This window comes from Archocentrus centrarchus, chromosome 6 (genome assembly GCF_007364275.1).
Source record: "Archocentrus centrarchus isolate MPI-CPG fArcCen1 chromosome 6, fArcCen1, whole genome shotgun sequence".
NCBI classification, from domain to species: Eukaryota; Metazoa; Chordata; class Actinopteri; order Cichliformes; family Cichlidae; genus Archocentrus; species Archocentrus centrarchus.
Genome location: NC_044351.1, coordinates 18,849,398 through 18,875,489, shown reverse-complemented (window position 1 = coordinate 18,875,489; position 26,092 = coordinate 18,849,398). Strand labels below are relative to the sequence as shown.

Genomic DNA, 26,092 nt, shown 5'->3' with positions numbered 1-26,092 from the left:
ATTACAGCATTTTTGCACTAATGTTTTGCTTTTTATATACCAATTAAATTAAGCTGAAAGTTGAAAAGGGGTGTCAGAATGGACAGTTTTGCTCTGTTTGGCGCATGTTATTTTGTAGGACTTGGGTTTGAGACAGTCTCTGTCCTTTTGAAAGTAAGCTTAAAACTGTTTTATGAGATTTATGATTAGGACTGACACAGAACCCCAAGTCATCCTCTAGTTATGCAGCTACAGGCCTCCGGGACCTCCTGTGATGCACCTTTCCATGGCACATCATTTCCCTTACGACTTCTCTCTCCAATAGTGCCTCCTCTGTCTCCCTGTACTTTATACTGATACCTAGTTCCTCTTTCTGATCTGTGGTTTCACTCTTCATTTCTTTACACTGCTCCCTTCTCTTCTCTTCCTCCCAACCATTAGAGGCAGACAGCCACCCACCCGGAGACTGGTTCTGTTACAGGTTTCTGTTAAACAGGGGGGTGTTTCTCTCCTGACTGTCACCAAGTGTTTAGTCAAGGGGAAAAGATCAGGTTTCTGTCACTAACTGGCTATTGTAAGGGTTGATCTTAGTGTGTAAAGTGCCCTGAGATGAAACGTCATTATTTAGCACAACATAACACTGAATTGGACAAATCATAATCAGGTGTACTGTTAGTATGAAAGTATCAGTAAATCTTGGATAGTGGGATTTCTTTAAAATAAATTCTTTAACATTGTGTTATTTTTCTAATGGTGATTGATTTTGTTGTGTTCTGTATTCTTACTATGTTGGATTGTCTGAATAATTTCACTTTTGTCACTACATATTTATTTTAGTTTAATTTTCCTATTTCCTGTTGATTTTCCTGTCAAGATATCAGCAAGACTTGGAAGATCCCTTTTTGTAAATCTTTCCAAGGAAGCCTCCAACATGACTTCACCCTCCTCCTCCCCCCTTTCCTGATATTCTTTGTGGAGTAGTCGATGTACTATATCAGCAACCCCCCCCCCCCCCCAAAAAAATTCCTCTTTTGTTTCCATTTGTTCGTTAAGGGTGGTGTGAAGTTAACTAGTTTCATTTTTAATGTTTACACAGTTATACAGTAGAAACAGTTATACAATAGGGTTCTATGTTTAAAACAGTTTCCTAGGATCAGAGTATCAGATGTTTTATACCTGACACAAACTGCATATTATTCTATAGGAAATTGTTTGTATTCGAATTCTATATAAGCTTATGTTTCTTTTCTCCCTTATTTCATGCAATTCAATGGGAAAATCTGCCAATATTTTTCAGTATGACTATTAAATTCACATGTTTAAAATAGCAACATCCCATATTTTATTCTGTATATATTTAAAAAAAAAACTATTACATGATCTGCACAGCAACAGGATTTTATTGCATTTGAGTGGAAAAAGAGGAAGCTACAGCATACTGGCATGTACATACTAAAGCAAAACCCAGCTGCTTTGTATATTTTGTAGTCATATAAGTAAAATGTCACATTCATTACATTCCTATACGATGACTACTTGATAAAAATGTAAAATTTTAAAAAAGCACTTGCAAAAACAAAACAGAAAATCCCTGAGAGTATGTGTAAATTGGACTGAAAAGCAGAGAAACATTTTTTTTGAAGAAGAATAATTTACACTTCTTCAGAGGTTGCATACGGTACCCTTTTCCCCCAAAAAATTAACTTCAGAATTCATTTTTTAAAAGAATGCACTGAAATGTCACTCCATCCAGTATTTTCAAACACCTTGGTACTCATGTTTGCAGTGTCCGACAAAGAGAGGCTCTGCCTGGATGCCCCGCCTGAAAACAAAGTGAACCAGAAGCAGACATCGTGAGAAAGAGTCCAGTGATGTGCTGAGGTATGGCAGTGTTAAGCTCTTTAGAGTGTATTATCAGAAAAGGTAAAGTACCTCAGGAGCTTGCAGCGAAAGTCCTGCAATCGAGGAAACGCTTTGTCCACGTTAGAGGTCTGCTTCTCATCGCTCCACAGTCTCTCTGCAGCAGCACTTGCCCTTGGCCTGTGATTTTTTTTTGGATGCATCTACTCGTTATGTTGATTAATCATATGAGCTGCATATACTGCTCAGGTTATCTAGTTTGAAAAGACCTCTGAAATCACCAGTCTCTTACCAAAGACGTGGGGTGAGATTAGTTGCATCAACATATTCCCCCCACATGCAGACTTCACCTCCTATCACCAGCTTCTTCTGTTCCTCGGTACCTGTGAAAGGGATATGGATTTTTTTTTCTTTAATAACACAACACACTTACCTTAAAATTGGCTGTAATTGACTTTTTACTATCAGTTCAAATTTACCACACCACTTCAAGTCAAAACTTATCAGGTTTTTAAATGGGGCTCTCTAATACATAATCTCTACTGACAGCTCCTACCACCAGACAAGCATCATGAACAGCACATGACGGAGCCAGGCTGTATTATTGGATTATTTATGCATTATTACTTGGTCATGCACACACCAGAAAAGTTCAGTGGCTGTATGGTGTAGTAGTTGCGCCAGTCCTGGCCATAGGAAATGTGGTTGATGTACCAGGGGGCAGCCAGCAGGACCCTGTAGCCAGCTTTGGTGATCCTGCTGAGTTCTGCCTCATAAGAAGCTGGGTCGCCCTTCCAGATGTGCAGCACTGTGTCCTTAGGAATCTGAGAAGGGTAACAACAACAACTGTCTTGCCCTTCTGTGGTATATTATCCAAACTTGTCTGCCTTCTGAATCTGATTGATTAATCTGTTTACATTTAATATTTACCATTCAGAAGAGTCACATATCAAAGAAATCTTTGTGAGCAAGACAAGGTTTTTGAAGAATTTCTAATCCTCAGAACACAAAATTTCTCATCTAGATATTGGAAAAATGGCCAGTCTGGACAATCCACGTGTAGCCAACATTTGGCAACCAGGATTGGACCTCCCTTTGGCCATTATTCCCTGTTGTTTGTGCACCAGATGAAAGTGAGATATGTGGGCAAGAATTTTATTTTCTTTCTGGGAAAGCATCAAGCCTAATTTCTGCAGAATCCCAAAATTAGCTGTTGTGTTGCCAAAGCATAAACTCTAAGCTGTTAATAAACTAAACATATCACCATATCCTCTCTCCACATTATTACCAACAAACTGCTCAATACAGGATGGTACCCTATCCAAGGAGAGTACCTATGATAAACTGTGTCAATCTGTTCTTTAAGTCATCTCCCTTTCATTTCCCTTTTCCCCTGAACTCATAAGCAAGTCCAACAGTAATTCTTGAGATCTATAAATAATCAAGTAATTTTCACTATCTAAATTCAAAGCCTGTTAACTTGCACACCCTGTTGCCTAAACTCTAGAGTTTTCCAATACAGGGGAAAAAAGTGCTACATTTCCATTAATTGTGTGTATATCTGTGTAACAGTGGTCTTTAATGCTTTGCTTGAAAATCAAAACAAACAATATCTTTAATTTTCTTCTGCTAAGCTTGTCTGATGGAAGCAGCTGTGGAAATCTGTAAGACTACCAGCAGATTGGGTTAGGAGCACGCATGTGCATAGAGGTAATGTCTTCGAAGACTATTTTTTTAAATCTGGAATATTTAGAAAGACACCATAATTCTTTGATTATCTCTGAGATAAACAAAGACATAATTGTTAAGGTTTTGGCAAAACAGCTGACAGTAGCAGTATTTTTCATACTGCTGTGTTCAGGAGTAAGCAGCATGTAGCAATACAGCAGAACGCATTTTGATATTGTACCACAGCAATCACACTCTTTGTAGTTGTGTCCCAGTTCTTTACATATCAAGTCGTGTATTATTTGGAATGTTTCCGTATTATAAACATGACTCAAAAATGAATTTCAGTTGCATGAAATACACATTTCATGTACATTCTGTATAAAATTAAAATGCTGTATAGAATTGGGACAGAATAGTCTTAGTAACACTTAAGTATAAAGTGCAGTGTTGACTGCCACCTGGTGGCATTGATACAAATTAAATACTGTGCACCATACTGTATGAACAGTCCAAAGGTTTTGACCATCCATGCTGATACATTTTACAGGAAACCATGTTTTATCTGTGAATTAGCATCAGGGAAACCAAAAAACAAAACAAAAACACAGCAGCTTGCACAACCAACTTGCCACAGCACACAGGATTTTTTTTTTTCCTGACCCTTGAAAGCGAGGGGCCACACAGTGTAGTAGCGGGCCCAGTTGTGTGTGGGTCCCGGCTGGTCCAGATACCACGGAGAGGCTAGAATTACCCTGAGCCGTGCTTTAACCACCCTGCGTACTTCACACAGGTAACAGCCTTCTCTCCATACCTCCACCACTGATAGAGAATTGCGCTGCAACACAAGGCTATGGGTTCTCAGGCTTAGATGAACAGAACTTGTGATATACATAGACTGTATATAAATGATGGATGCATCCACTGTGATGTCATCCATTGGTTATTGACATCCTGTTGTAAAGTCTCAAGCTAGGGGTGTTCACTGTTGCAGTGGTGCTGTTTTGAAAGTGGATGTGACAAGCGAGGAGTGGATCAGACAGACACAGAACACTTTTTGCATTCAAGTGAGTCCCCCTGCTGGCCACTAGAAAGAATGCAGGTTTAAGGCACTTTTGCATTGACTATACTTTTCAGGCAAAAAAAGCTATAATATATATATATATATATATATATATATATATATATATATATATATATATATATATATATATACACACACATACACATATACACATACACATATACATATACACATATACACATGGACTATCTGTCCATGGTGATAAATCAGCTGGATGCTGTCATACAAGAAACTGTTTTAAACTGTTGGGCAGTTGTCTTAAACTACTGCAGTGTATCTGTAGGGCTCCATAATAAGGCTTTTCATTCATATGAACGTGTTGGTGTGTCCAAACATTTGACTGGTACTATATATCCTTCAATGAATGCAGTCTAAAATATCTAGAAATAATAATCCAAGAATAAACCTATAAAAAGGTACAGTACTTGAGCCACCCCTCATTTCTTTATATTTTGCTTCCAAGCAGCCAGACTTTCCTGTATTTTATTTATTTATTTTTTAAATGGTCATGAGCAATAGTTCTCCAGCCTTTCTGATTTTGTTTCTGTTGTGCCTTGAAACTCCAGATATGACAAAGAATATTGAATTACACCATCCCAACCACACTGCCAATGCAGTAAAAACATACCTGGATAGAAAAAACAAACAATGGAACACTATCAGTCATGGATTGGTCTCCTCAGAGCCCAGACCCCAACATTATTGAAGCACTGTGAGATCATCTTGAATGGAACAAAAGGCAGCCAACATCCAAAGAAGAGCTTTGAATGTCCTTTAAGAAGCCTGGAGAACTATTCCTGAAGACTGCTTAAAGAAATGATAAGAAAGCGACCTAAGAGAGTGTAGACTGTTAAAAAACAAAAAACACCAAATACTGACATTCAAACTTGTTAGAACCGTACAAACTTTTTTTACCTTCTTTATTGTATTTCCATATATGTTTGCATATGTTTCAATACATTGCTGTGCTTATTTCCCAACTGAACATAAAGACATGAGGGGCAGCCCAAGACTTTTCCACAGTACTGTGTTACACTAAAAAAATCCAATATTATACTGTAGTCAAATATTGTTTTTTTTTTCCCCAAGATGTCTGCATCTGCATCCCTATAATGCAACCGGTAAACTTCACCTGTGTAGTCTAAACACACTGCAGTGCTTCACTCAAAAAACGTTGTTTTGTTTGTTTTTTAATTCAAAACGAGCCATCTGTGAATATGTAAATTTTTACTTGTCAAAATCAGCATCATGCACTTTCAGCAAAATATTTCCAACCACAACCTATAAAAACCACTCACACAGGAAATGTACATTTTTGTTATCATGAAATATAGGTGTTTTGGTGGGGTGTACTTACTCGTTCATGATAGTCAAACACATCCTGCCACACAATAGATGTTTTGTTGAAAGCTGTAGTGATATTCACAATGCTAAAAAAAGATAAATACATGAATGCATCAGTCGGGGGAGTTTGCAGAACCTTCTATGTAGTATATTCCCTTTTGCATCCTACTTCTCCATGTAGTAAGCTTCCAGTTTGGTGAAGTCAGTTCCAAATCCCATCTTTTGCATGAATGCTCGGACATCAGGGTTGGATTTCCTACCAAAAAAAAAAAAAACCTGTACTGTGGTATCTGGCACAGAAGAGCCAAAACAATAGGACTAGATCCTGCTTTAAACCATTAACAATCAGCAGACATGTAAATTATCTTTAACAGTTCAACCTACCAGCAGGAAAAGTTAACCTCATCTCCTCCTAAGTGGATATAGGAATCAGGAAACACTGAAGATACTTCCTTAAATAGTGTTGCCATGAACTTGTAGGTGGAAGGCAATGCTGGATTAACAGGACCAAAAGTACCAGAAGGGGTGCTCCCTCTGTAACAGGGAGTCAAGAGGTCGGACTGCCCTGCGAAATAATTTGAATTTAGTTTAGTATATCCTTCAAATACATTTTTGCATTTTCTATTGAGTGCAGACAATTCGTGCCACTGATGTAACGATAACAGTCTGCCACATAAGCAGTGAGTCAATCTTCAGGACATATCAGTACTGCAATTTATAGTCTTGGCTTACAGATTTGGCAGAAATTCTTCTTACTGATCCTTAACTAGGCATCATGCCACGTATTTTTTCCTTCTATAGAACAAAATGCTGAAATCATCTGGACAATGATTGTTTGTTGTGCTACTTACTGGGTGTTTTACTGAATTTTACCTTTTCCCCAAGACTGAGTGTGGCCTGGTGAATCAAACTCAGGAAGGACTCTTATTCCCCGCATCCTGGCATATGAGATCACCCTTCTCACATCTGACTGTGTGTAGATGTGAGTCATTGGATGGAAAGCCCCCTGAATCAGAGCCAAAAGTCTATGTTCAGAGTTGATGCTATTTTTCAGCACATTCCTACCTTGTGAATCGACATGCAGTAAACCTACTTCGATTTCTGGGATAAAATAACCAAGAACGATGTGACAATTTAAGCACATCAAGGAAATATGTCAACATACCTTAGCAGAAAGGTCTGGAAAGGTGCGACTCTGATAAGGGAAGGAGGGGTCATCAACAATGTGCCAATGAAACACATTGAATTTACTGAAGGCCATTGCATCCTAACAAAAAACATGTATGTAAATACCACTAATAATAAACACGATTAATGAAACAAAAAGCTTAAGCTTAGATTGTGTCGTCTGATTATTACCAGGGTTTTTAAAATGGCCTGCACTGGTAAATAATGACGAGAAGTGTCCAACAAAATCCCCCTGAACTGAAACCGGGGGAAGTCTTCAATCTCAGTCTTATTGACAAAATACTAAAGAAAAAAATAACAGAAAAAAGCAAAATATTAACCATATATTCAAAAAGTAATTACTTCAGAGGCCTTGTGAGTTTGTGGAAAACCTGTGACTTACTGAGCCAAAATCCTCTTGGTAAACCAACTGACTGAAGGTCTCCAGACCTGTGCTTAAACAGAGGGTGTATACTAAATAATCAATTTGTTAAACATAGATGATGGTCGAAAATGTCAGCATTTCCCTATTTTGTAAATCAACATGAAGCAGACCTACTTAAAATACTACTGTATAAAACTATCATTAATGTGTCCATGATAGTACATGAGGCGTTACATCTGTTGAGTCACACGAGTTAAAACAACTGAATCTGAGTCCACTACAACTCAGCAAGCTTTGACAAAAGCCAACCCTTTTCCAGCTTTAGGTGATGGTTAAAATGCTTGTTTAATTACTGATGTACTTCAGAAATATATTATATATGCTGTAATCACCTCTTAGAGCACCCCACACAGTTTCTGCCTTCAGAGATGCTTGTCCAGCAGAGACCCTCAGAGTGTCTAGAACACAAACAGGACCAAGTCAGGTATTTCTTCACTCTCTATATACACTGCTCAGAAAAATTAAAAGGGACACTTTGAAAACACATGAGATCTTAATGGGGGGAAAAAATCATGCTGTTATCTATATTGATATGGACTGGATAATGTGTTAGGAAGTAAAGGATGCCACATCATTTGATGGAAATTAAAATTATCGACCTACAGAGGGCTGAATTCAAAAACACCCCAAAAATCAAAGTCTAAAAATTATGCAGCAGGATAGTCCATTTTGCCAAAATTTCATTGCAGCAAATCAAAAGGGTTCTCAGTAGTTTGTATGGCCCTCGTGTGCTTGTATGCATGCCTGACAACATCAGGGCATGCTCCTAATAAGATGATGGATGGTATCCTGGGGAACCTCCTCCCAAATCAGGACCAGGGCATCACTGAGCACCTGGACAGCCTGAGGTGCAACCTGGCGGCATCGGAGGGACAAACAACGTCCCAGAGGTGTTCTGTTGGATTTAGATTGGGTGACCTAAATCCAACAGAACAGTCAATAGTATCAATCCCTTCATCCTCCAGGAAATGCTTGCATATTGTCACCACATGAGGCCGGGAATTGTTGTGCACCAGAAGAAACCCAGGACCCACTGCACCAGTGTAGGGTCTGACAATGGGTCCAAGGATTTCATCCTGATACCTAATGGCAATCAGGGTGCTGTTGCCTAGCCTGTAGAGGTCTGTGTATCCCTCTGTGGATATGCTTTCGCAGACCATCACTGACCCAAACTGGTCGTGCTGCATGATGTTACCGGTACGATGTTACCGGACAGGTAGTGAGCACAGGGCCCAGTAGAGCATGTTGAGCCCTCAGGCCACCCTCATGAAGTCTGTTTCTGACTGTTTGGTCAGAGACATGGCCTGCTGGAGGTCATTTTGTAGGCCTCTGGCTGCTCATCCTGTTCCTCGTTGCACAAAGGAGCAGATACCAGTCATGCTGATGTGTTAAGGACCTTCTAAGGCCTTGTCTAGTTCTCCTAAAGTCACTGCCTGTCTCCTGGAGTCTCCTTCATGTTCTTGAGACTGTGCTGGAAGACAGCAAACCTTCTGGCTATGGCACATATTGATGTGTCATCCTGGTGGAGTTGGACTAGCTGTGCAACCTCTGTAGGTTCCAGGTATCGCCTCATGCTACCATGCAAAATGCAAAACTAGTTTAAAAAAAAAAAAAAAAAAAAAAAAAGACAGAAGAAATGAAGAGGGGGGGGGGGGGGGGGGGGGGGGGGGGCACTGGCAATGGCCTCTAAAACCATTCCTATTTGTGGGGTTGTCTCATTGTTGCCCTTCTAGTGCATCTGCTGTTAATTTCATTAACACCAAAGCAGCTGAAACTGATTAACAAACCCCTCAGCTACTTAACTAACCAGGTCACTATCCCAGAAGTTTAATTGACTTGATGCTATACTCTGATTAAAAGTGTTCCCTTTTTTTAAGAGCAGTGTAGTATTAAAGTGGTAACACAATATACAATACAGTGTTATCCATTCTAACCAATGGGGATCAGTGCTTACTACTTACATTGCTCAGAAGAGTTTTCATCTGGGTAGCCGTCACAATCATCAAGGCCAACACTTACTTGGACAGTAAATGGCTGATCCTCACTGAATTGCAGAATGCTATAAGCTGGTGGTCATAAAAGTTAAACCATAACCACAGATGTTAACATTGCAGAAGCGAACTTGCACTTTAAGCAAATGACAAAATGATATTTTACAAGGAACTGGTAATTCTAAAACACAAACATGAAGCTGTGTTACTCTCATCCATTGTTACTGTTGTGAGGTTATTTTCAGTTGGTGGGCCCATGCTGGCTGACTGATGAACTGCTGTCTATACAAAGCCCATTGATCTGCTTTTAAAAGCCAACAAGACAAACAACATTGAAGCCAGGGTGAGCACTTTGCTCTGTTTTTTGTGCGTTTACAATCATGTTTCAAGCGCGTTTTATTACCAAACCATCTACTAGTAGTGTCCACAGCAGACTTAAAAAAAAAGGCAGTTTCTACAAACACGTTAGAGGCCAATTCATATGCTTACCTTATTTACAAATAGAGCAATTTACAGTTCCACTGAACAACTTTTAATGTCCGCAAGGTTTTAAAATGTACTTTCGTTTTAGCATAGTATGAATATCGCCTCACTGTAAAACCTACCAGATATGTAGTCTGGAAAAATAAGAGAAAAGTATCTCTTAAACGCTTCATCCAGGACAGAGCAGCCTTCCTGTGCGGCTGATTGTTTTCCGTAAGCGAAGTAGAAAGCCTGAGGATTCAGAGGGTATCGCTCCGACGAGATGGTGAAAGACTGTGGTAACGGCCATACTCCTTTCACTGACTGCAGACCTAGCTGAAGGAAGAAGAATAACACCAAATTATACTTTGGAAAAGTATATCGTCCAGACATTACTTCAAACATGACTCTCCTGGATATTCACTAGCGCGAACTGCACCGTCAAAACGCCGCTTGTCATGTGCTTAGGCGCATGGGATCACGTGACTGCGCCCGTAAAACGAGTTAGTAAAACAAGATAACAATTAAAATACATATTTATAGGATGGAGATTTAATATTCATTTGCATTACATTTAGTTTTCTGCCGCAGTTCGGTAAGGTTTGGGACAAAGTTACTATAGTTTCCTAAAAACCGATTTATTTTTTTTTAATTCCAAGAAATGCCTTCAGTTAGTCTGACTTTTTATTTTAAGTGTTTTTATTGCCATACACATTCTGAACTTCTTAATCTGACCTGGATAAATACCCATCCTTTTAAAGAATAAGTATACATAAGTGATTTAAGATTATATACTTTTATTGGTATTACAATATTAGAATAAAGAAACGGAAGCGATCCGTTTCTTAAATGAAAACTGAAGTGCGAAGAGCGAACTCATTAAGGAAAGTCATTGAGACAAAAATGTAATTGAACACAAAATTAAAAATAAAATAACAGAAAATTAAAATACAGAGCTATTATAACTCTGGTTTGGATATAAAAATACCGGTTGAAATCACCCACGCCCTTTTCGAAAAACGGAAACCAGTGACTGTAAACCAGCCATCGGTACAAGATGTGCATTCTCCCCCAAAATATTACAGCTTAAAATTATAGCCAAATCATGTTGTACACTTTTTTTTCTCTTCTTATGAGGTGAAACTAGTCTACGTTTGCATTTGATGATGAGCATTCAGTTTCAAGTCGGATATATAAGCTTCGGGTTTTTGTACTTTTTAAAATTTGTATTTTTTTTACATTTAAGTATTTTGTAGACACTTAGAAACAACAAAAGTTCGTTACCTATATTTTACAGCTGTATATGCTCTGGTTCTGCTCATCTGACGTAAGGCCGTCGTCAGTTGGTGACGCCGTGTCTCTTTGTTGGCTTAGCAGCAGCGGCGACGTTTTGTTGTTATTTTCGCCGCAGCTGAAAAACGGGCTCGGATAATTTTGGTTTTCGCATTGTTCCGCAGTCAACGTTTCATACGCTATAGACCTTTAGGTGTGCTTGTCACTTGCTGATAACCGCGCTAGGAATGGACTCAGACGAGGGTTATAACTATGAATACGACGATGAAGAGGAGGAATGTAGCGAGGACAGCAACGAAGAGGAAGCCGACGACGACACCCTGGAGCTCGGGGAGGTGGAGTTGGTCGATCCCGTGGTGGCCGGCGGGGAGCGAGACGAGTGCGGTGAGACTGGCGGAGGGGGCCACGGCCCTGGCGAGGAAGAGGAGGAAGACTACCGCTTCGAGGTTTTGACTGCCGAGCAGATTCTCCAGCATATGGTCGAGTGTATCAGGGAGGTCAACGAGGTCATCCAGGTAGGTATTTTGGTATGTCAGCATCAGGAAAGACCGGGGTCCTAGCATAAACAGGCCGTGGACATTAGCTTAACCATTAGCCTTTCAGCAGTAGCTTACTGGCTATAGTTGACAGTTTCAGAACAGTGATGAGATTTATGTGAAACTAAGTTTGCGCATATATAAGATATCGCTACTTTGCTATTTGGTGGTTACAATAAAGATATGAACACTTTTTATTGTGTACATCAGGGTAAAAAATTTCCATTAGGAGTTTTCATCCAGGAAGTAGTCCTATCCCTAACTTGGCAGCAGCGTTGGCTAAGCTAATGTTAGCTCGCTGGCTACCCTTGGCTCGCCTAGCACCTTACAGCAAAAGCGTAACGTTCTCCGTTCCAGAACTGGATGGCGTTAAGTGGCAGCTCCTGCTAGACGTCAGATGGAGAGGGTTGAGCAGTTCACTAAAAACTGACGTTTCAGAAATTATACATTTGTATAGCTAAACACTGAGTTCAAAGGTATTTTAATGTTTTACCCAAAGGCTTGGCCAACGAGTAGTTAGCAAGTTGGATGTTAGGTCAGTTACGTTTACCTAACGGAAAGGAAATATAATGACTTAAGATAATTCTTTGTGATCACACTGAAACGTTAAATTCGGCGACAGGTTTAAATTGAATTAATGGGAAAACCCGGCTAAGCTCTTCGTGTTAAGCTAGCGTTAACTTGGGCCTCCATTTCCTTTCACGGAGCTTCACTTGAGCTCTGAATAAAATGGGAAATCATTGTGATAACCCCACATCCAGCCAGGTTTCCGAGAAAATGTTTTGTGTTTATATGATAGTTTCTTTAAAGACAAGCCTAAACATTAAAATTGTGACAAACATTCTGCTTTTACAATACGACCGCATGGCAGTTTTTTGTTTCTACAGCAAAAACGAGTGACATGGTGATTTTTTTTTTTTCTCTGATGTAAACAGTATTTATGTTTAGCTGTTTAATTTTCAGATTTTTGCAGCACCAACAAATACCTTTTAAAGTTAATCCATACATAAGGGTTTTTTATTCAAAGTTTTAGATGTGTTCTGATTGATGGTGTATTTGAATACTTGTGGAGTGTACTTTACAAAGCTAACGCCTTGTTTTTTTTTTTTTTTTTTTTTTTTTTTTTAAATCTGTACTGACTTTATAGACTGGTAAAGCTTGCATCAGCTTTGTTCATTTATTTACCAAGAGATACTCCTAATAGTTTCTTTACTTATATATATGAGGGTAGATAAAATATGAAGAACATCTTTCAGCACAACTCCGTACAGTTCAGCAGAACCACAAAGCATAGCAACTGAAGAAAGTGTCAGATGAAATCAGTACCCTTCTAAAAGATATCATCATTGTGGTTATATGTATTGCATATCCATTTTAGGGTGTGTTAGTGTTAGCTAGTTGTACCCACCAAGTATGTCCAATGCCATGATTTGTGTTATCTTAAGGTGTTTTCAGACTTGATTATTCCACGAAGGTGAACACAAGGTGGAGATATGTAAGCAGTGCCGATTGTCTGTCGGTCAGCAAAATTATGACCAGATTACGTAACCGCATTTCACGAAACTTGATGTAGACATTGAACATAGGCAAAAGAAGAGTCCATTAAAGTGTTAGGTGGTGGGTGCAAATCTGGACTACTTTCTTTGAAACGTCAAATGGGCATTGGCTTAGGGAGACATTGCACTCTTCAAATGCCCTACTAGTTGCTTTTTTCTTTAATTTTTTTTTTTTTTTTAATAAGCACTGTAATTTGCTTCTTTATATTTGAAAGATGAGATGGCACATCTGTGCAATGTGCAAATGTGGTCTCCTAAATCTCATAGATGCTTGCAAAATGACTTATGTATTATATGGTTAGTTTTTGAGAACAGCTTTGCTCATTTTAAAAGAGCAGTTTTAAACTTAAGTTACACAGTAATTTAATACCTGTAGTAATCTCTCATTATCCCTAAAGACAATTTAAAATTCAGTATTATTGTGTCTTGAATTATCCAGTTATTCTAATCCCTGAATTACAGTAGCTTTAGTATAAGTATTGTTTGTATTAACAGTTGGTTGGAAGAGGTTCCTTGTCATCCCAAGTGCTTTCCCTTAATAGTCCAACCATGCCACTGGACTGTAACATACTCCATTGTATGCTACTGTTGTACCATTGTCCACATTTCCAAATAGGTTGCCAGATACATTTAGTATCAACATACAAACTATATGTGTACTACTTGTTTCTGAACCTGATATGCTTTATAATTCCCAAGTACTTTCAGTATGATGGTGCAAGCCAGTGGTTTTCCTGGCTCAGAATAGGCCTTTGTGGGGAGTGACATGACTGTAACCATAACTGGTCCGTGTACAGGAAAGGCAGTGAGTAAGCATTACCTTATTTGGAAGAAATTTAAAATATTTTCTTCCTGACTGCCTCCTAAAAATTTATATAATTCTTGGGTAAATAAAAAGCCAATTAGCAAAATAATTCCATCAATAATGTTGGTGATTCTGCTTTGGCTCTAATTAAAACTTGTTTTTGAGAGGTGAGTATACCATGTAAAACCCTGTGTCCTTTCTTTACCTGACTGGAACCTCTGATGCTTTCATAGCAATGTAGGAGCTTCACTAGCCTTTGAAAATATTTCCTTTTGAATTCTTTTTTTGATCTACTATGAAAACAGTACTTTTATAGGTGTGTATAAATCTGTGGTCTATAAGAGTAGATTGATTTGCCCAAAAAAGGCAATTTGCACAGACAGTACTTAGATTAAGCCTGAAATTGGATTGGTGGCTATGATGTAACATGGTAATTAAATGTGTTTTGTATATCTATTTGGTTGAATCACAAATCAGTCAGTTATGTAGATGAGCGGGGCATCAGTATCAGGTTTGGCTTTGGCCACTGCAGTATGCATACACACGTCTAAAAACTAAACGTTTTAGTTAATTTGAATAATAGTGCCAGTCTCAGTTGTGTCATCTTAAACAACTCCTATAGTATAAAAAAAGGAAAACTTCTTGTGTGTTTCAGTGAACAGTCCTGTAATGAATGTAGCCTTCTCTAAATATATTTTCTATTATGCCTTCAAAATGTATCAAATGAGGATTGATTTAACTCTGTGGTAACTTGTAAAGCTGTAGTTGTGTTGTGCTATATTTGCTGTCATGCACAAGTGTTTTTCATGCCCAATCAGTGATATACACGGGTGAACAGTAACATCCAATGTGAGAACTAGCTTATTTTTCTGCCCCTATTTGTAATACGTAGAATAGTTTAATGTCACAACATAGACTGTATTGCATTTACCTTCCTAGTCCAATATTTGGCTTAAATCAGGCCTGAAAAACTGGGTGTTACAATTGTTGTTTCTTCCGTAGAAAGCTCATTGAAAATTAATAGTTGCTTGTGAAATTCAGTTATGTTTCTGACAAACAACTGCTTGTTTCATTAGAATCCTGCAACAATAACACGGATCCTTCTCAGTCACTTCAATTGGGATAAAGAAAAGCTCATGGAAAGGTAAGAATCTCTGAATTACATTCTTTAACTTCCTAACTGATAAGTGTGCTAGCTGAAAAGTTGCTGTCAGAGCCCATCTGAAAGCTTCTTTTTATTTCAATTCAGGTATTTTGATGGTAATCTGGACAAGCTTTTCTCTGAGTGTCATGTTATTAACCCAAGTAAGAAGCCCCGGATACGTCCTCCAATCAACACTAGATCATCGGCACAGGACATGCCATGTCAGATCTGCTATCTGAACTTCCCCAACACTGTGAGTCACATAATGACACTAGTATTGAGTTCCACTAACTCAGTGTGTATTCAGGCAATTTGATGCACACTTTAACTTTTATAATGCAAGAGGAAAAACAAGAAAGGAACATTGTAACAGGCAGGGACATTTTAATCCTGTTTTTGTCAACAATGAGAAAACCTATTTTATTTTTTTATTTTTAAAGAAAGAGTTAACAGCTTTGCCAGCACAGCTGCAAGAGAAAAATGGTGTAAGTCTGGCTAATTTAACATAACAAAATGTGATTCTGCATCTAAGAAAATAAATTACTAGAATTTGTACGTTCCTATACATGCTATAAGATATTTATAAACAGGCAAAAAAACAACCTTGGACTCCATGGATAAGGGACAACTGGTATTTTTAAAAAGGAAAAAATTTTATATTCCTCTTATCCAAACTATAAATTAAGGGCTTAATAACAGTCTTATAGAAACTGTTCTCTAATAACACTCTTAATAAAAAACATTCATTGAATATAAAGCTGTTCAATAACAAAAATGTCATTCATCTCTTATTTCTATTCTTGAACTTATTCTAAAAAATTCCAACAGCAAATTTTATACCAAATTTAATGCAATAAGAAATGCAGAAGTGCTCCATCATTTTAATCACAGTTATGCCAGGCACAGCTTCATTAAATGCACCGCACTCTGCAGTCTTCTCAAATTGGTGGTGGTTTGTGTGTTTCTTTTTTTGTTTTTTTGTTTTTTTTTTTTGTTTTTGTTTTTTTATAATGGTAAAGGGACCTCCTGGGTGGAAAGGGTTCAATGTCAAAGTGAAAACAGATCAATACAAATTGATTTAAATAAAAAGCATCCATCATCATGTTTAGTTCTTCAGTTATGATGATGAGATTTCAGATTTCTGGATTATCTTGACTATTTGAATCCAGAATATTGACATTTGTAGTTCACAAATGTATCTGTTATTTCAGTTTGTTAAAACAGATTTTTTTTTTTTTTTTTTTTTTGTCAATTCCAGGTGATATTTTTTGTAGAGTGCCCTTGACTGGCCTCTGATGGCCTTGACTTACCTGGTTCCCATTATTTGATGCCTTGTGTGTTTTATTTCAAATCAAACTAGCAGCTTTTTGTCTTACAGTATTTTACAGGCCTGGAGTGTGGACACAAGTTCTGCATGCAGTGTTGGGGAGATTATCTGACCACCAAAATCATTGAAGAAGGAATGGGACAGGTATCCACTAAGATTTATTTGGAATAGAACTCATGGTTTTCAGACATTAAGCGGCAATACCTGTTTTCTCTGAAAATATTTGGATTGGATATCATCTTGACTCAAAAAGCTGGATTAGGTATCAGTGACCGCAAGACAATGTATTCAGTTCAACTCTGTTGCTCTGTGTTCACTACACCATGTGTCAGCAGCAGCACTTGGAGGTATTTTATGTCTTTTACCCCAACATTCTTTATTTGTATGTTTGCAGTAATTTTAATGGTTCATGTGAGTTGACACAGTTGAAGACCTCCCATGGTGATGAGTTGTTCTGTCTTCTCTCCCATCTTTTAAGTCCTTTGGCAACTTTAAGTGCTCCACACCACCTTCCATGTTCACTCATTGACATACATCCATACAGTGCTTTTAATCTATACATTCAGCACTTTAACCCTCACATAGACGTTCACACCAGTGACACATTGGTCATAATTTCTTGGGGGGGGGGGGGGTCTTCACTCGACATTTACAGAGTATTTGTGTGGTTGTCATGGTCACACAGCAAGCCTTGATGGCATCCTTAAAGTTAAATTATTTTTTCAGTTGTTCACAAGATCGGCAGCTGCCCTTCCTCTTCTCACCACGGTGATCAACTGAAAACAGTTGCAGAGGGCCTCGGCAATCGCTCACTGTCTGAAACCGTCTTTACTCTTGTCAAAGTTGGCTCGCTAATAATCTGCCTTCTGTGTTGCCTTCTCAGACCATTTCTTGTCCTGCTCATAGCTGTGACATTTTGGTTGATGACAACACAGTCATGTGAGTATCTGTGCATATATTTGTTTTGTTGTTACATATTAGTTATTGTTCAGTCGATCAGCATAAGCTGATCAATTCTGATAATAAAAATGTGAAGAAAAATTACCAGTCATAGACTGTATATAGAGATGACATTGTCCAACCCCCATTGTGGACCTGCAAGCTGAGTGCATTTGCTATTGCTGTCTTAGCTTTTTGAAACCAGATGTTATCAGTGAGGAGAGAACCTAACCTAAAAAAAAAAATAAAAATCAAAGAACAGTGTAAGCTCATACTGTAGCAATTTTTCAGTCACATGGTAGAGCGTACCTGGAGACCATAATTTAGAAAGTAACAATGCTTTATATCCAATATAATTTGAAGCTAGCAGCAGAACTCATGAGGAACATTAGGAAAGTATCCCCATGTCTTTACAACTGGAAGTCTTCATTCCATCATTTGAATATCCCCCTGCTGGGGATTAGGGGAAAAATGCTGATGTAAAGCACCTCCCCTGTTTCAGAGCTATGGCCATTTTTTTTATGTACAGTCTATATTCATTTATTAAAATCTGTTTGATTTTGCAGTTGTTGCCAGAAGATCTTGAAAAGTAAAAATACATACATTTCAGTCAAATAGTTGAATCCACAGAAAGTGTTTAAATGCAAATGAGTGAAAAGGAAATGATATTCCTCTGAAATTAGATGTGCTTTATGCCTTTTTATTTTTAGTGTATTACCAGGGATAGAAACCACAAGTTTCTACCTGACGTTTTGGCTTATAAAAGAAAGTTATCAGTATAAGGCTTTAAGTTGAAACTTTTCCTGCTTTTCAGTGTTCATTTTCAGCTTCAAGTCCAAAGAAATATACCTGAATAACCGTGGACGCTAATCTCGTGTACCAGCTCTTAAGCTGACAGTAATTGTCTTAACCTACATTCTGATATCACCACCTAGCAGGAGACCTTACTGTATTTTCACTAATCAGTTTAGGCTGCACATGCAAATAGGGTTTGTGACCTGCAATTAAACTCATTCTCTAATTATGAAACGTTTCATAATGAGAGAAAACAATTTTACTTTAATGTGCTATGTTTTGGTGGTGCTTTTACTGGTCACCCATGTTATGTAATGATGGCTAATAAATTATTTGCCTTTTTCCATAGGCGCCTCATAACAGATTCAAAAGTGAAGTTGAAGTACCAGCATTTAATTACAAATAGTTTTGTAGAGGTAAGAGATGTTTGTTTGTTTGTTTGTTTTTCTCGTTAACAGTACTTTAAGATTGAATATCAAACTTTGATTTATACTTGAGCTGTTGGGTTATTATGTGGGCACTGCTTTGATTTGCAAAGACCTCCTTTCTCCCCTCTGAGTCCAATATGCCTCATTACTCTGTTTAGTGCAATCGACTGTTAAAGTGGTGCCCTGCACCAGACTGCCATCATGTTGTCAAAGTCCAGTACCCAGATGCCAAGCCAGTGCGGTGCAAGTGTGGACGCCAGTTCTGGTAAGAGTTTTGTTTGTTTTGTTTACTATTATAAGACTTTTCTTGCAAATGTATTGCTTTTTTTTTTTTTTAATTTAATATTATGTTTTGATATTGCCCCCTGTTTTTGTAGCTTCAACTGTGGAGAAAACTGGCATGACCCTGTGAAGTGTAAGGTGTGGAAGTTTTTTTTTTTTTTTTTTTTTTTTTTTTTACACCTTACATTAAAAAATTTTGCATCCAGCTTCTTAAGAAGAATATTAAATTTAGCAGTCATTTTCTACATTAATTAATATTTCTTATTTTAATGTGTTTGCAGTGGCTGAGAAAATGGATTAAGAAATGTGATGATGACAGTGAAACTTCAAACTGGATTGCAGCAAATACCAAGGTGCAGAGGTTTTTTTTGTTTTTTTTTTCCCCTTCCTTGTCTAGTTATGTTGTAAGTTTAAATAGTACTGCACAATCACAAAGTACCTGCATTTTATCACTTATGTGTGTGCTTACAACTTGTCCTGTGACAGGTGTTGACACAATCAGCAGTGCTTATCTGTGATTGACATTTTTCAGGGCCCTGCCCATCTTGGCTTCATTTGTTTCTACAGCCCCCCCCCCCCCCCCCCCCCCCCCCCCCCCCCTGTAGTATGAATCATGTGCTTGAATTCAATTTTTTTTTTTTTTTTTTTTTATTAATTTTGTTCACAGGAGTGTCCAAAATGCCATGTGACCATTGAGAAAGATGGTGGCTGTAATCACATGGTTTGTCGAAACCAGAACTGCAAAGCTGAGTTCTGCTGGGTCTGTCTGGGTCCATGGGAACCTCACGGCTCAGCCTGGTAAGAAGTAATAGCTTATGTCTAATGTCCTTGTCATCTGGATGCTTTTGTTTCAGTATCCACTGGAAACGTGTCAGGAGGGGAGCCTTCATTAGCCACATTAGATTAGAATTACATTGTCTGCCTCTTTGTATTTGTCTGGATGTTTTTTTTGTCTGCACTTAAATGACAGCTCTCCTCTGTCATCACTCCATTTAAATGCCACTAAAATGATGTAGTGAAACACAGTGTAGCTTTTCAGAGAGAACTGTTTTTTTTGGGGGGGTTTTTTCTTCTCAGTTATATTCTTTTAATATTTTAGGTACAACTGCAATCGCTACAATGAAGATGATGCCAAGGCAGCCAGAGATGCTCAAGAGGTAATAAATTATACTGAAGCTTCAAGAACTTTGTGTGCTGTTTAATTTTGACAAATAACTCAAGACGCCTCAGACGATGGCTAATACACTTTGATACATAGGCAGTGTTATACCAAGCATTGTTTCTCTCCCAGTGAACTTTGACACCTAAAAATTATTACAGTTAATTGTGGGGGGAAAAAATTATTAAATAACGTGACATTTCTGTAGTTCACAACAAACACATCTAAAATATCTGGTATATTGGATGTATTTTATAAAGAATTGTACAGCAAATTGATGATTATTATGTGAGGATGATTCAAACTTGACAGACATTTCAGTACATGTCTCTGATAATCCAGTTCCCAGTGAGAAAGTGTGTAACAGTGTTATAAGTAGAGATCAGTGTGCTCACATTAAAGAAAGTCCATGCGCTGTGTGTGTGTGTCTGTGTCTGTGCAGCGCTCCAGGGCAGCCTTGCAGAGGTACCTGTTCTACTGCAACCGCTACATGAACCACATGCAGAGTCTGCGCTTTGAGCACAAGCTCTATGCTCAGGTCAAGCAGAAGATGGAGGAAATGCAGCAGCACAACATGTCCTGGATTGAGGTGCAGTTTCTGAAGAAGGCTGTGGATGTGCTGTGCCAGTGCCGCTCCACACTCATGTTCACTTACGTCTTTGCCTTCTACCTCAAGAAGAACAACCAGTCCATTATTTTTGAGGTATGGCAGTTGTTTGCTCAGATAAACAAATGTGCTTGTGCATGATAGTAAGAATTAGTTATTTTTGGAATTTTGTACCTTTTTTAAATGAGGAATTTACCATCATGCTGGAACATTTTGGTAACAGTGTTTGCACTGTGCATGAATGAATGCACCATGGCATAAGAACATAATTGGACACCTCACCAACCCCAGACAAAACACTTTTTAGCTTTCCACCTTTCTGAAAGCTGCGTTCATCTCAACCTCTTTTACTCACACACAATGGCTGATTATCCTACAATGGCCACTTTTCTATTTCTTCAAAAAACTAGAAGTCTCAACCAAGGACCAATATCAGATTAGTCACCCAGATTGTTGTTTAAAAGGCCGCTTTGGGGCGGCTGGGTGTCTTAGTGGTGAAGCCGGCGACCACATACATATGCCGCGTTGCGGTGCGGACGGCGCAGGTTCGCGTCCCGGCCTGTCGCCAATTTGCCCGCGTGTCTTCCCCTGTATCTTTCCCCCATTTCCCGTCTCTCTCACTGCTAACAAAAGCTGCTGTGGCCAAAAACGCAAAAAAAAAAAAAGGCCGCTTTGAGAAATGGTCCATGTTTCCTATTGTCTAAGTCGGGTCGGCAACCTGTAATACGGAAAGAGCAATTTGAACCCGGTTTCCACGGAAAACAAAACAGTGAGAGCCGCAAATACTAGCGGAAGCCGGTAGCCGCTACCGGAGTGACGCATATATTGAGAAACTAAAATAAATAAATAAAATGATTTTATTTAAATATTTCAAGATCACAATAATGTTCCAATTTAAAACTACAACAAAAACCGAACTGACAAAAATAAAATGCACTTCAATTGGATACTTATTATTTACTTCCGTGAGCCGCACAGAGCTGCAGATTAAACCTGAATGAGCCGCGGGTTGCCGACCCCTGGTCTAAGTGCTGAAAAGCTACCTTTTTTGTGTTCGTTCAGTCCCATACCATACCAATGATGCTTATCCAATTATTGCTCATCAGAACAACCAGGCAGACCTGGAAAATGCCACTGAGGTGCTGTCAGGCTACCTAGAGAGGGACATTTCCCAGGATTCCTTGCAGGACATCAAGCAGAAAGTACAAGACAAGTACAGGTCAGTGAAAGAACAACTGTGTGCTATGACTAACTTTGTGTGTTTTTGGCACTTAAAAATTGTCCTGTGTCTATAGATACTGTGAGAGCAGGCGAAGAGTGCTGCTACAGCACGTGCATGAAGGCTATGAGAAGGACCTGTGGGAGTACATTGAGGATTGAGAACACGTCCCAATGCAACGGACTCTTGAGTATCTTGACAAACTAGAGCGCTGATGCAATTTAACAGGGCAGCACGGGCCTTCTGCCGCCTCTCCTTTGGCAAACCAACCACTTTTGCATCATTTTTTTTTTCCTGGATTTGTTTAACAAAATCTTCAAAGTAAATTATATTTAAATAAAGGGTAGAGTAATAAAAAGAAAGTGTACTACAGTATTGTTAGCAACAGAGTGGAGTCTTGAGAAAGCAGAAGATCCATCTTAAACAAATACATCCTTTTGGCTTGTATTGTAATACCTCCCCTGATCTTATTTTCCGCTGTTGTATTTTGTTTTTTTGCTTCTTTTTTTTTTTTTGTTTTTTTGTTGTTTTTCTTTTTTTTTTGTTCTTTTTGTTTTTTTCTTTTTTTTTTGCTAGTGAATCTTTTCTGTTTTGATTTTGACTTTCGTTTTTCCCATCAGTGTGAAAATTTTTTCAACACAGCTTTAATTGTCCTGGCCATGTCTGCAATATGTGGTGAGATCCTTGTCTGAGTGGCTGAATGTTGATAGGCTGATTGCAAAGGGGCAAAGACATTTCAGGGGGGAAAAGAAGAAAAAACATAAGAACAAAATAGTGAGTATGTATTTTTCAATTTGTAAATAGTCCATATGCATGGAAGTTCAAGAGCAAGAGTGGCACGTGTTTGCATAATTTTCAAATATTTATTCTTTACCGATATTGAAAACGGTGTACTTTTGCCATGTAGGTTGAGTCTGTATACTCTCCACAGACTGTTGGTATTTTGAAGGTCTTTGGCAATAAGACATTCGTCCTGTCATCTGCAGTCTCTTCAGAGCAGTCACAAGTTACACCTAAACAGTAACTCAGCATGGAGACTGACAGAATTTACTTTAGTTTCCAGGTAATCGCATAGAGGACTCAATGAAAGTGCACAGTGGAGTTAGAAAATCAGAGAGCAGGATAAAGTTTTACAGGTCAGAGGTGAGGTAGAATGCACCGGCCCAGTGTCCCTCTATGCTAACCTTTTGTTGTACCCTCCTAGTTGTTTTTAGAGGTGTTTAACATTTAAGAACATTACTAATTATTTGCAAGAGCCAAACTGAGTGACATTCACTCTTTTTTTTTTTTTTTTTTTTTTTCCCTCTCTTTCCTGATGTGGCTTGAGGTAGCCCTCTTAAAGCTCAGCTTGCACCTTGGGGATTGAATGAGGGTAATGGAATGTACTGACAGCGCGGCGTTGTAGTGCTGCTAATTGGGCTCGATCACTGTCAAACAGGGTCAGGCATCTGCATCGCTCTTGCAGGGAATATTGGGGTGGCAGGAGGCTGGTAGTGGCATCATCTCCTTTTGGGAGCTCTCTTGCCTTGCAGTGAGACTGAACATTGCTTTAACTGAGCTACACAGATGGATGTGTGATCCTTAAGGAGATGGAGATAGGACAAACTTCTAAAGGTTGTAGGAGTGTTTTGTAATGCTATTATGCTTTTTCATTAAAGACTGCAATTTTTCTCTCATGGGTTGAGGTTTTCGCATTGAAATGTCAGTGCCCCCCCAGGTTTTGCATTGCTCTGTGTGGCGGTAGCTCTGGTTGTCAAGTTCTCTGCTTGTAAATGCTTGTTCATGTCTCTGAAATATGGCAATCTTCAAAAGATTGGCTGGTGGGGACGTGATTATACAGGCACTGATACGAGTCAGAAGATGACACCAAAGTGTCAGCCATCACTGAAACACATCCTTTGCCCCAGTTTCAGATCTTTGGGGAATTCTTTCCCAAATGCTTCTTATGTGTTCAAACGCATTATTTTATCCTAGCAAATTATAAAACTGTATTGTTTATTTGAATAAATGTCATGACAAATCTCATTTTTTGGAGTACTGTGTGAGTCATTAGAGTAGGTTTTCTCATCTTAATTACCTTTAACATCTATGATTCACTTATTCGCTATGTATTTTGCAGTGTGGTGTCCTACAGACCTTGGCAGATTTGTCTTCCAGTGTGGCATGGAATTAATTTAATAACTTTTATATGAATAATTTTAAGATTTTTTTTTTTTTCCCTTTTTTTTTTTTTTTTTTGGCACCAGTTTACTTGCAGTGTACTATAGTGATCGGGTGGTTCTTTGTATGATGTCATTTTAATTCTTCTCTCAGATCTCAAACCTATGATGACAAGGTGAATGGATAAAAGATGGGTTTTTTGTTTGTTTTCCCGAGCTGTCTTGCAGTAACACCAGCTGTAGCTGTGCTCATTAGGCTAATGTGCTCTCCAGGGCTTTCATTGTGTCTGCTAGTAGTTCATGAACATTTCAACTTAACGAATGGATTAAGAGGAGCAGCTGCTCGCATTAAATTGAGACATCCAAAAACTTTTAATACTTTTCTAAATATCTTTATGCTATCAAAGGTGTTTGATTTCCTGGTAGTGTAAAAATGTGGGGGTGGGGGGGAATTAGTTGTCTGTTTTGAGAATATTAAAGTGCAAAATGTTGCAAACATTGTTTCATTGTTGCAAACATTTATTTTTTGCGACAGCACCCATTTAAGTATGTGAGGTGGTGTTAAACTTTGTCCTTATAAAGACTACCACTGTTGTACTGTCACTTGCATAAACTAACCCCATCCCTGGAATTATATATTCCAAATAAAGAGCACTTTTGATAGTAGAGTGTGAATTTTATAGTTAAATATTCAGCCACATGATGGAGACAAAGACACCGTAGCTCTGACAAACATGATTACTCATGGCGACGTTCAATGTGACATGCATGGTGATTAAAAGTGTAACACTGTGCTCATTTTTTTTTTTTTTTGACTGCTTATCTGTTTTTATTCACTCAGTAACACGTTGAAGCTGTATAGGAATGCATAGTTAACTGATTTTTCTCTTGAACATTGAGAAGTGACAAAACAAGATGTTGAGCAAAATGTTTTAATTCAGTCTGCAGAAGTAAGAAAAATCATACAAATGATACAAAACTGAACCACAACTTGAGGTTCAGTCATAAGTTTCGTGATGAGCTCATAACTGATGAGGCACTCAACCTGTGTTTTTAAAAGACCCGAGCAGCTCTGCACAAAGCTACAAAGAGGTGACAAATTAAAGGAGTTCCCTCTGCTGGAGGGATGGCAGACCAAGCTTCCAAAAATTATTCAGTGTCTTGACCTTAGTGCTTTCACTTATTTGGCATTTTGTTGCTGGTGGTTGAGAAGGCATCCAAGATCTCCTGTAAGCATCCAGCTGGGTGGAGATCTGGTGACATCAACCACTCAGTACACCCTTGTTCCCTGTGCGCAGGGGCACCGCTGTCCTGAAAGAGACTGAGTGTAACGCTGGATGCTCTCACTGGAAGGGTCAAAGCTTGAGATTTTTTTCCTTTAATTCATCACCCGTCTTTACATTAGTTACAACAATAAGGCAACCACCATCATCAGGGTCAAAGATCACTCTGTGCATTAATGTCATATGTGACTGGCACTCCATTACTGTACACATGTGGCGCTGTTTGATGGTAACACATTCAAAAAAAAAAAAAAAAAAAAAAAAAGCAGCCACTTCCCTCTATCACATTGTGTCAATGCAAGAGGATGACTTATAAAATAAATACTCCACTGATGCTCACAATTTATAAAACTTAAGTTTTTTTTTTTGTTTGTTTTTTTGTTTTTTTTTTTAAAGTAGCACAGTGAGGCAGCGATTTCTTTCATGGCATCAAAATTTTATTTGTTAAAGTCACTGCATAAATGATAAAAAGAAGGGAGAAAAAAAACAAAAAAAAAAACACTGAACATTCCTAAAGAGAGCACAATGCTGTGCTTAAATAACAGGCAATGTTTAGGTGA

The 26,092-nt window shown here is 38.4% G+C and overlaps 2 protein-coding genes across 3 annotated transcripts; one reads left to right on the top strand and one right to left on the bottom strand.

Moving 5' to 3' along the window:
* Nucleotides 1–1,370: 1,370 nt before the first annotated feature.
* hexa (hexosaminidase A (alpha polypeptide)) lies at nucleotides 1,371–10,405 on the bottom strand. Of its 2 annotated transcripts, none has more exons than XM_030730857.1 (14): nucleotides 10,144–10,405; nucleotides 9,509–9,613; nucleotides 7,880–7,945; nucleotides 7,506–7,552; nucleotides 7,295–7,405; nucleotides 7,101–7,202; nucleotides 6,809–6,941; nucleotides 6,320–6,500; nucleotides 6,105–6,191; nucleotides 5,949–6,021; nucleotides 2,483–2,663; nucleotides 2,132–2,222; nucleotides 1,912–2,019; nucleotides 1,371–1,801 (listed from the first exon to the last, which is right to left on the bottom strand). In XM_030730857.1, exons 1-14 carry the CDS (start codon nucleotides 10,403–10,405, stop codon nucleotides 1,738–1,740), a joined length of 1,611 nt encoding a protein of 536 aa, XP_030586717.1. In that variant the 3' UTR covers nucleotides 1,371–1,737. The 2 variants fall into 2 exon arrangements, with proteins under 2 accessions (XP_030586717.1, XP_030586718.1); XM_030730858.1 differs by lacking the exon at nucleotides 10,144–10,405 and adding an exon at nucleotides 9,733–10,025 and having other exon boundaries at nucleotides 1,738–1,801.
* Nucleotides 10,406–11,319: 914 nt separating this feature from the next.
* arih1 (ariadne ubiquitin-conjugating enzyme E2 binding protein homolog 1 (Drosophila)) lies at nucleotides 11,320–24,115 on the top strand. Its single transcript, XM_030730859.1, has 14 exons — nucleotides 11,320–11,808; nucleotides 15,267–15,334; nucleotides 15,440–15,587; nucleotides 16,713–16,805; nucleotides 17,545–17,600; nucleotides 18,745–18,811; nucleotides 18,982–19,088; nucleotides 19,201–19,243; nucleotides 19,387–19,458; nucleotides 19,773–19,903; nucleotides 20,205–20,262; nucleotides 20,707–20,967; nucleotides 21,978–22,090; nucleotides 22,167–24,115. Exons 1-14 carry the CDS (start codon nucleotides 11,521–11,523, stop codon nucleotides 22,249–22,251), a joined length of 1,590 nt encoding a protein of 529 aa, XP_030586719.1. The 5' UTR covers nucleotides 11,320–11,520; the 3' UTR covers nucleotides 22,252–24,115.
* The last annotated feature ends 1,977 nt before the right edge of the window (nucleotides 24,116–26,092 follow it).

Coding starts and splice junctions, on each gene's coding strand:
- hexa (XM_030730857.1), bottom strand. CDS start 10,405: ATGTTTGAAGTAATGTCTGGACGATATACTTTTCCAAAGTATAATTTG. Junction 9,614..10,143: donor TTTTCCAGACTACATATCTG/GTAGGTTTTACA, acceptor TATGACCACCAG/CTTATAGCATTCTGCAATTC. Junction 6,501..6,808: donor CACTCAGTCTTGGGGAAAAG/GTAAAATTCAGT, acceptor ATTATTTCGCAG/GGCAGTCCGACCTCTTGACT.
- arih1 (XM_030730859.1), top strand. CDS start 11,521: ATGGACTCAGACGAGGGTTATAACTATGAATACGACGATGAAGAGGAG. Junction 16,806..17,544: donor TTGAAGAAGGAATGGGACAG/GTATCCACTAAG, acceptor TTGCCTTCTCAG/ACCATTTCTTGTCCTGCTCA. Junction 19,244..19,386: donor ATGACCCTGTGAAGTGTAAG/GTGTGGAAGTTT, acceptor ATGTGTTTGCAG/TGGCTGAGAAAATGGATTAA.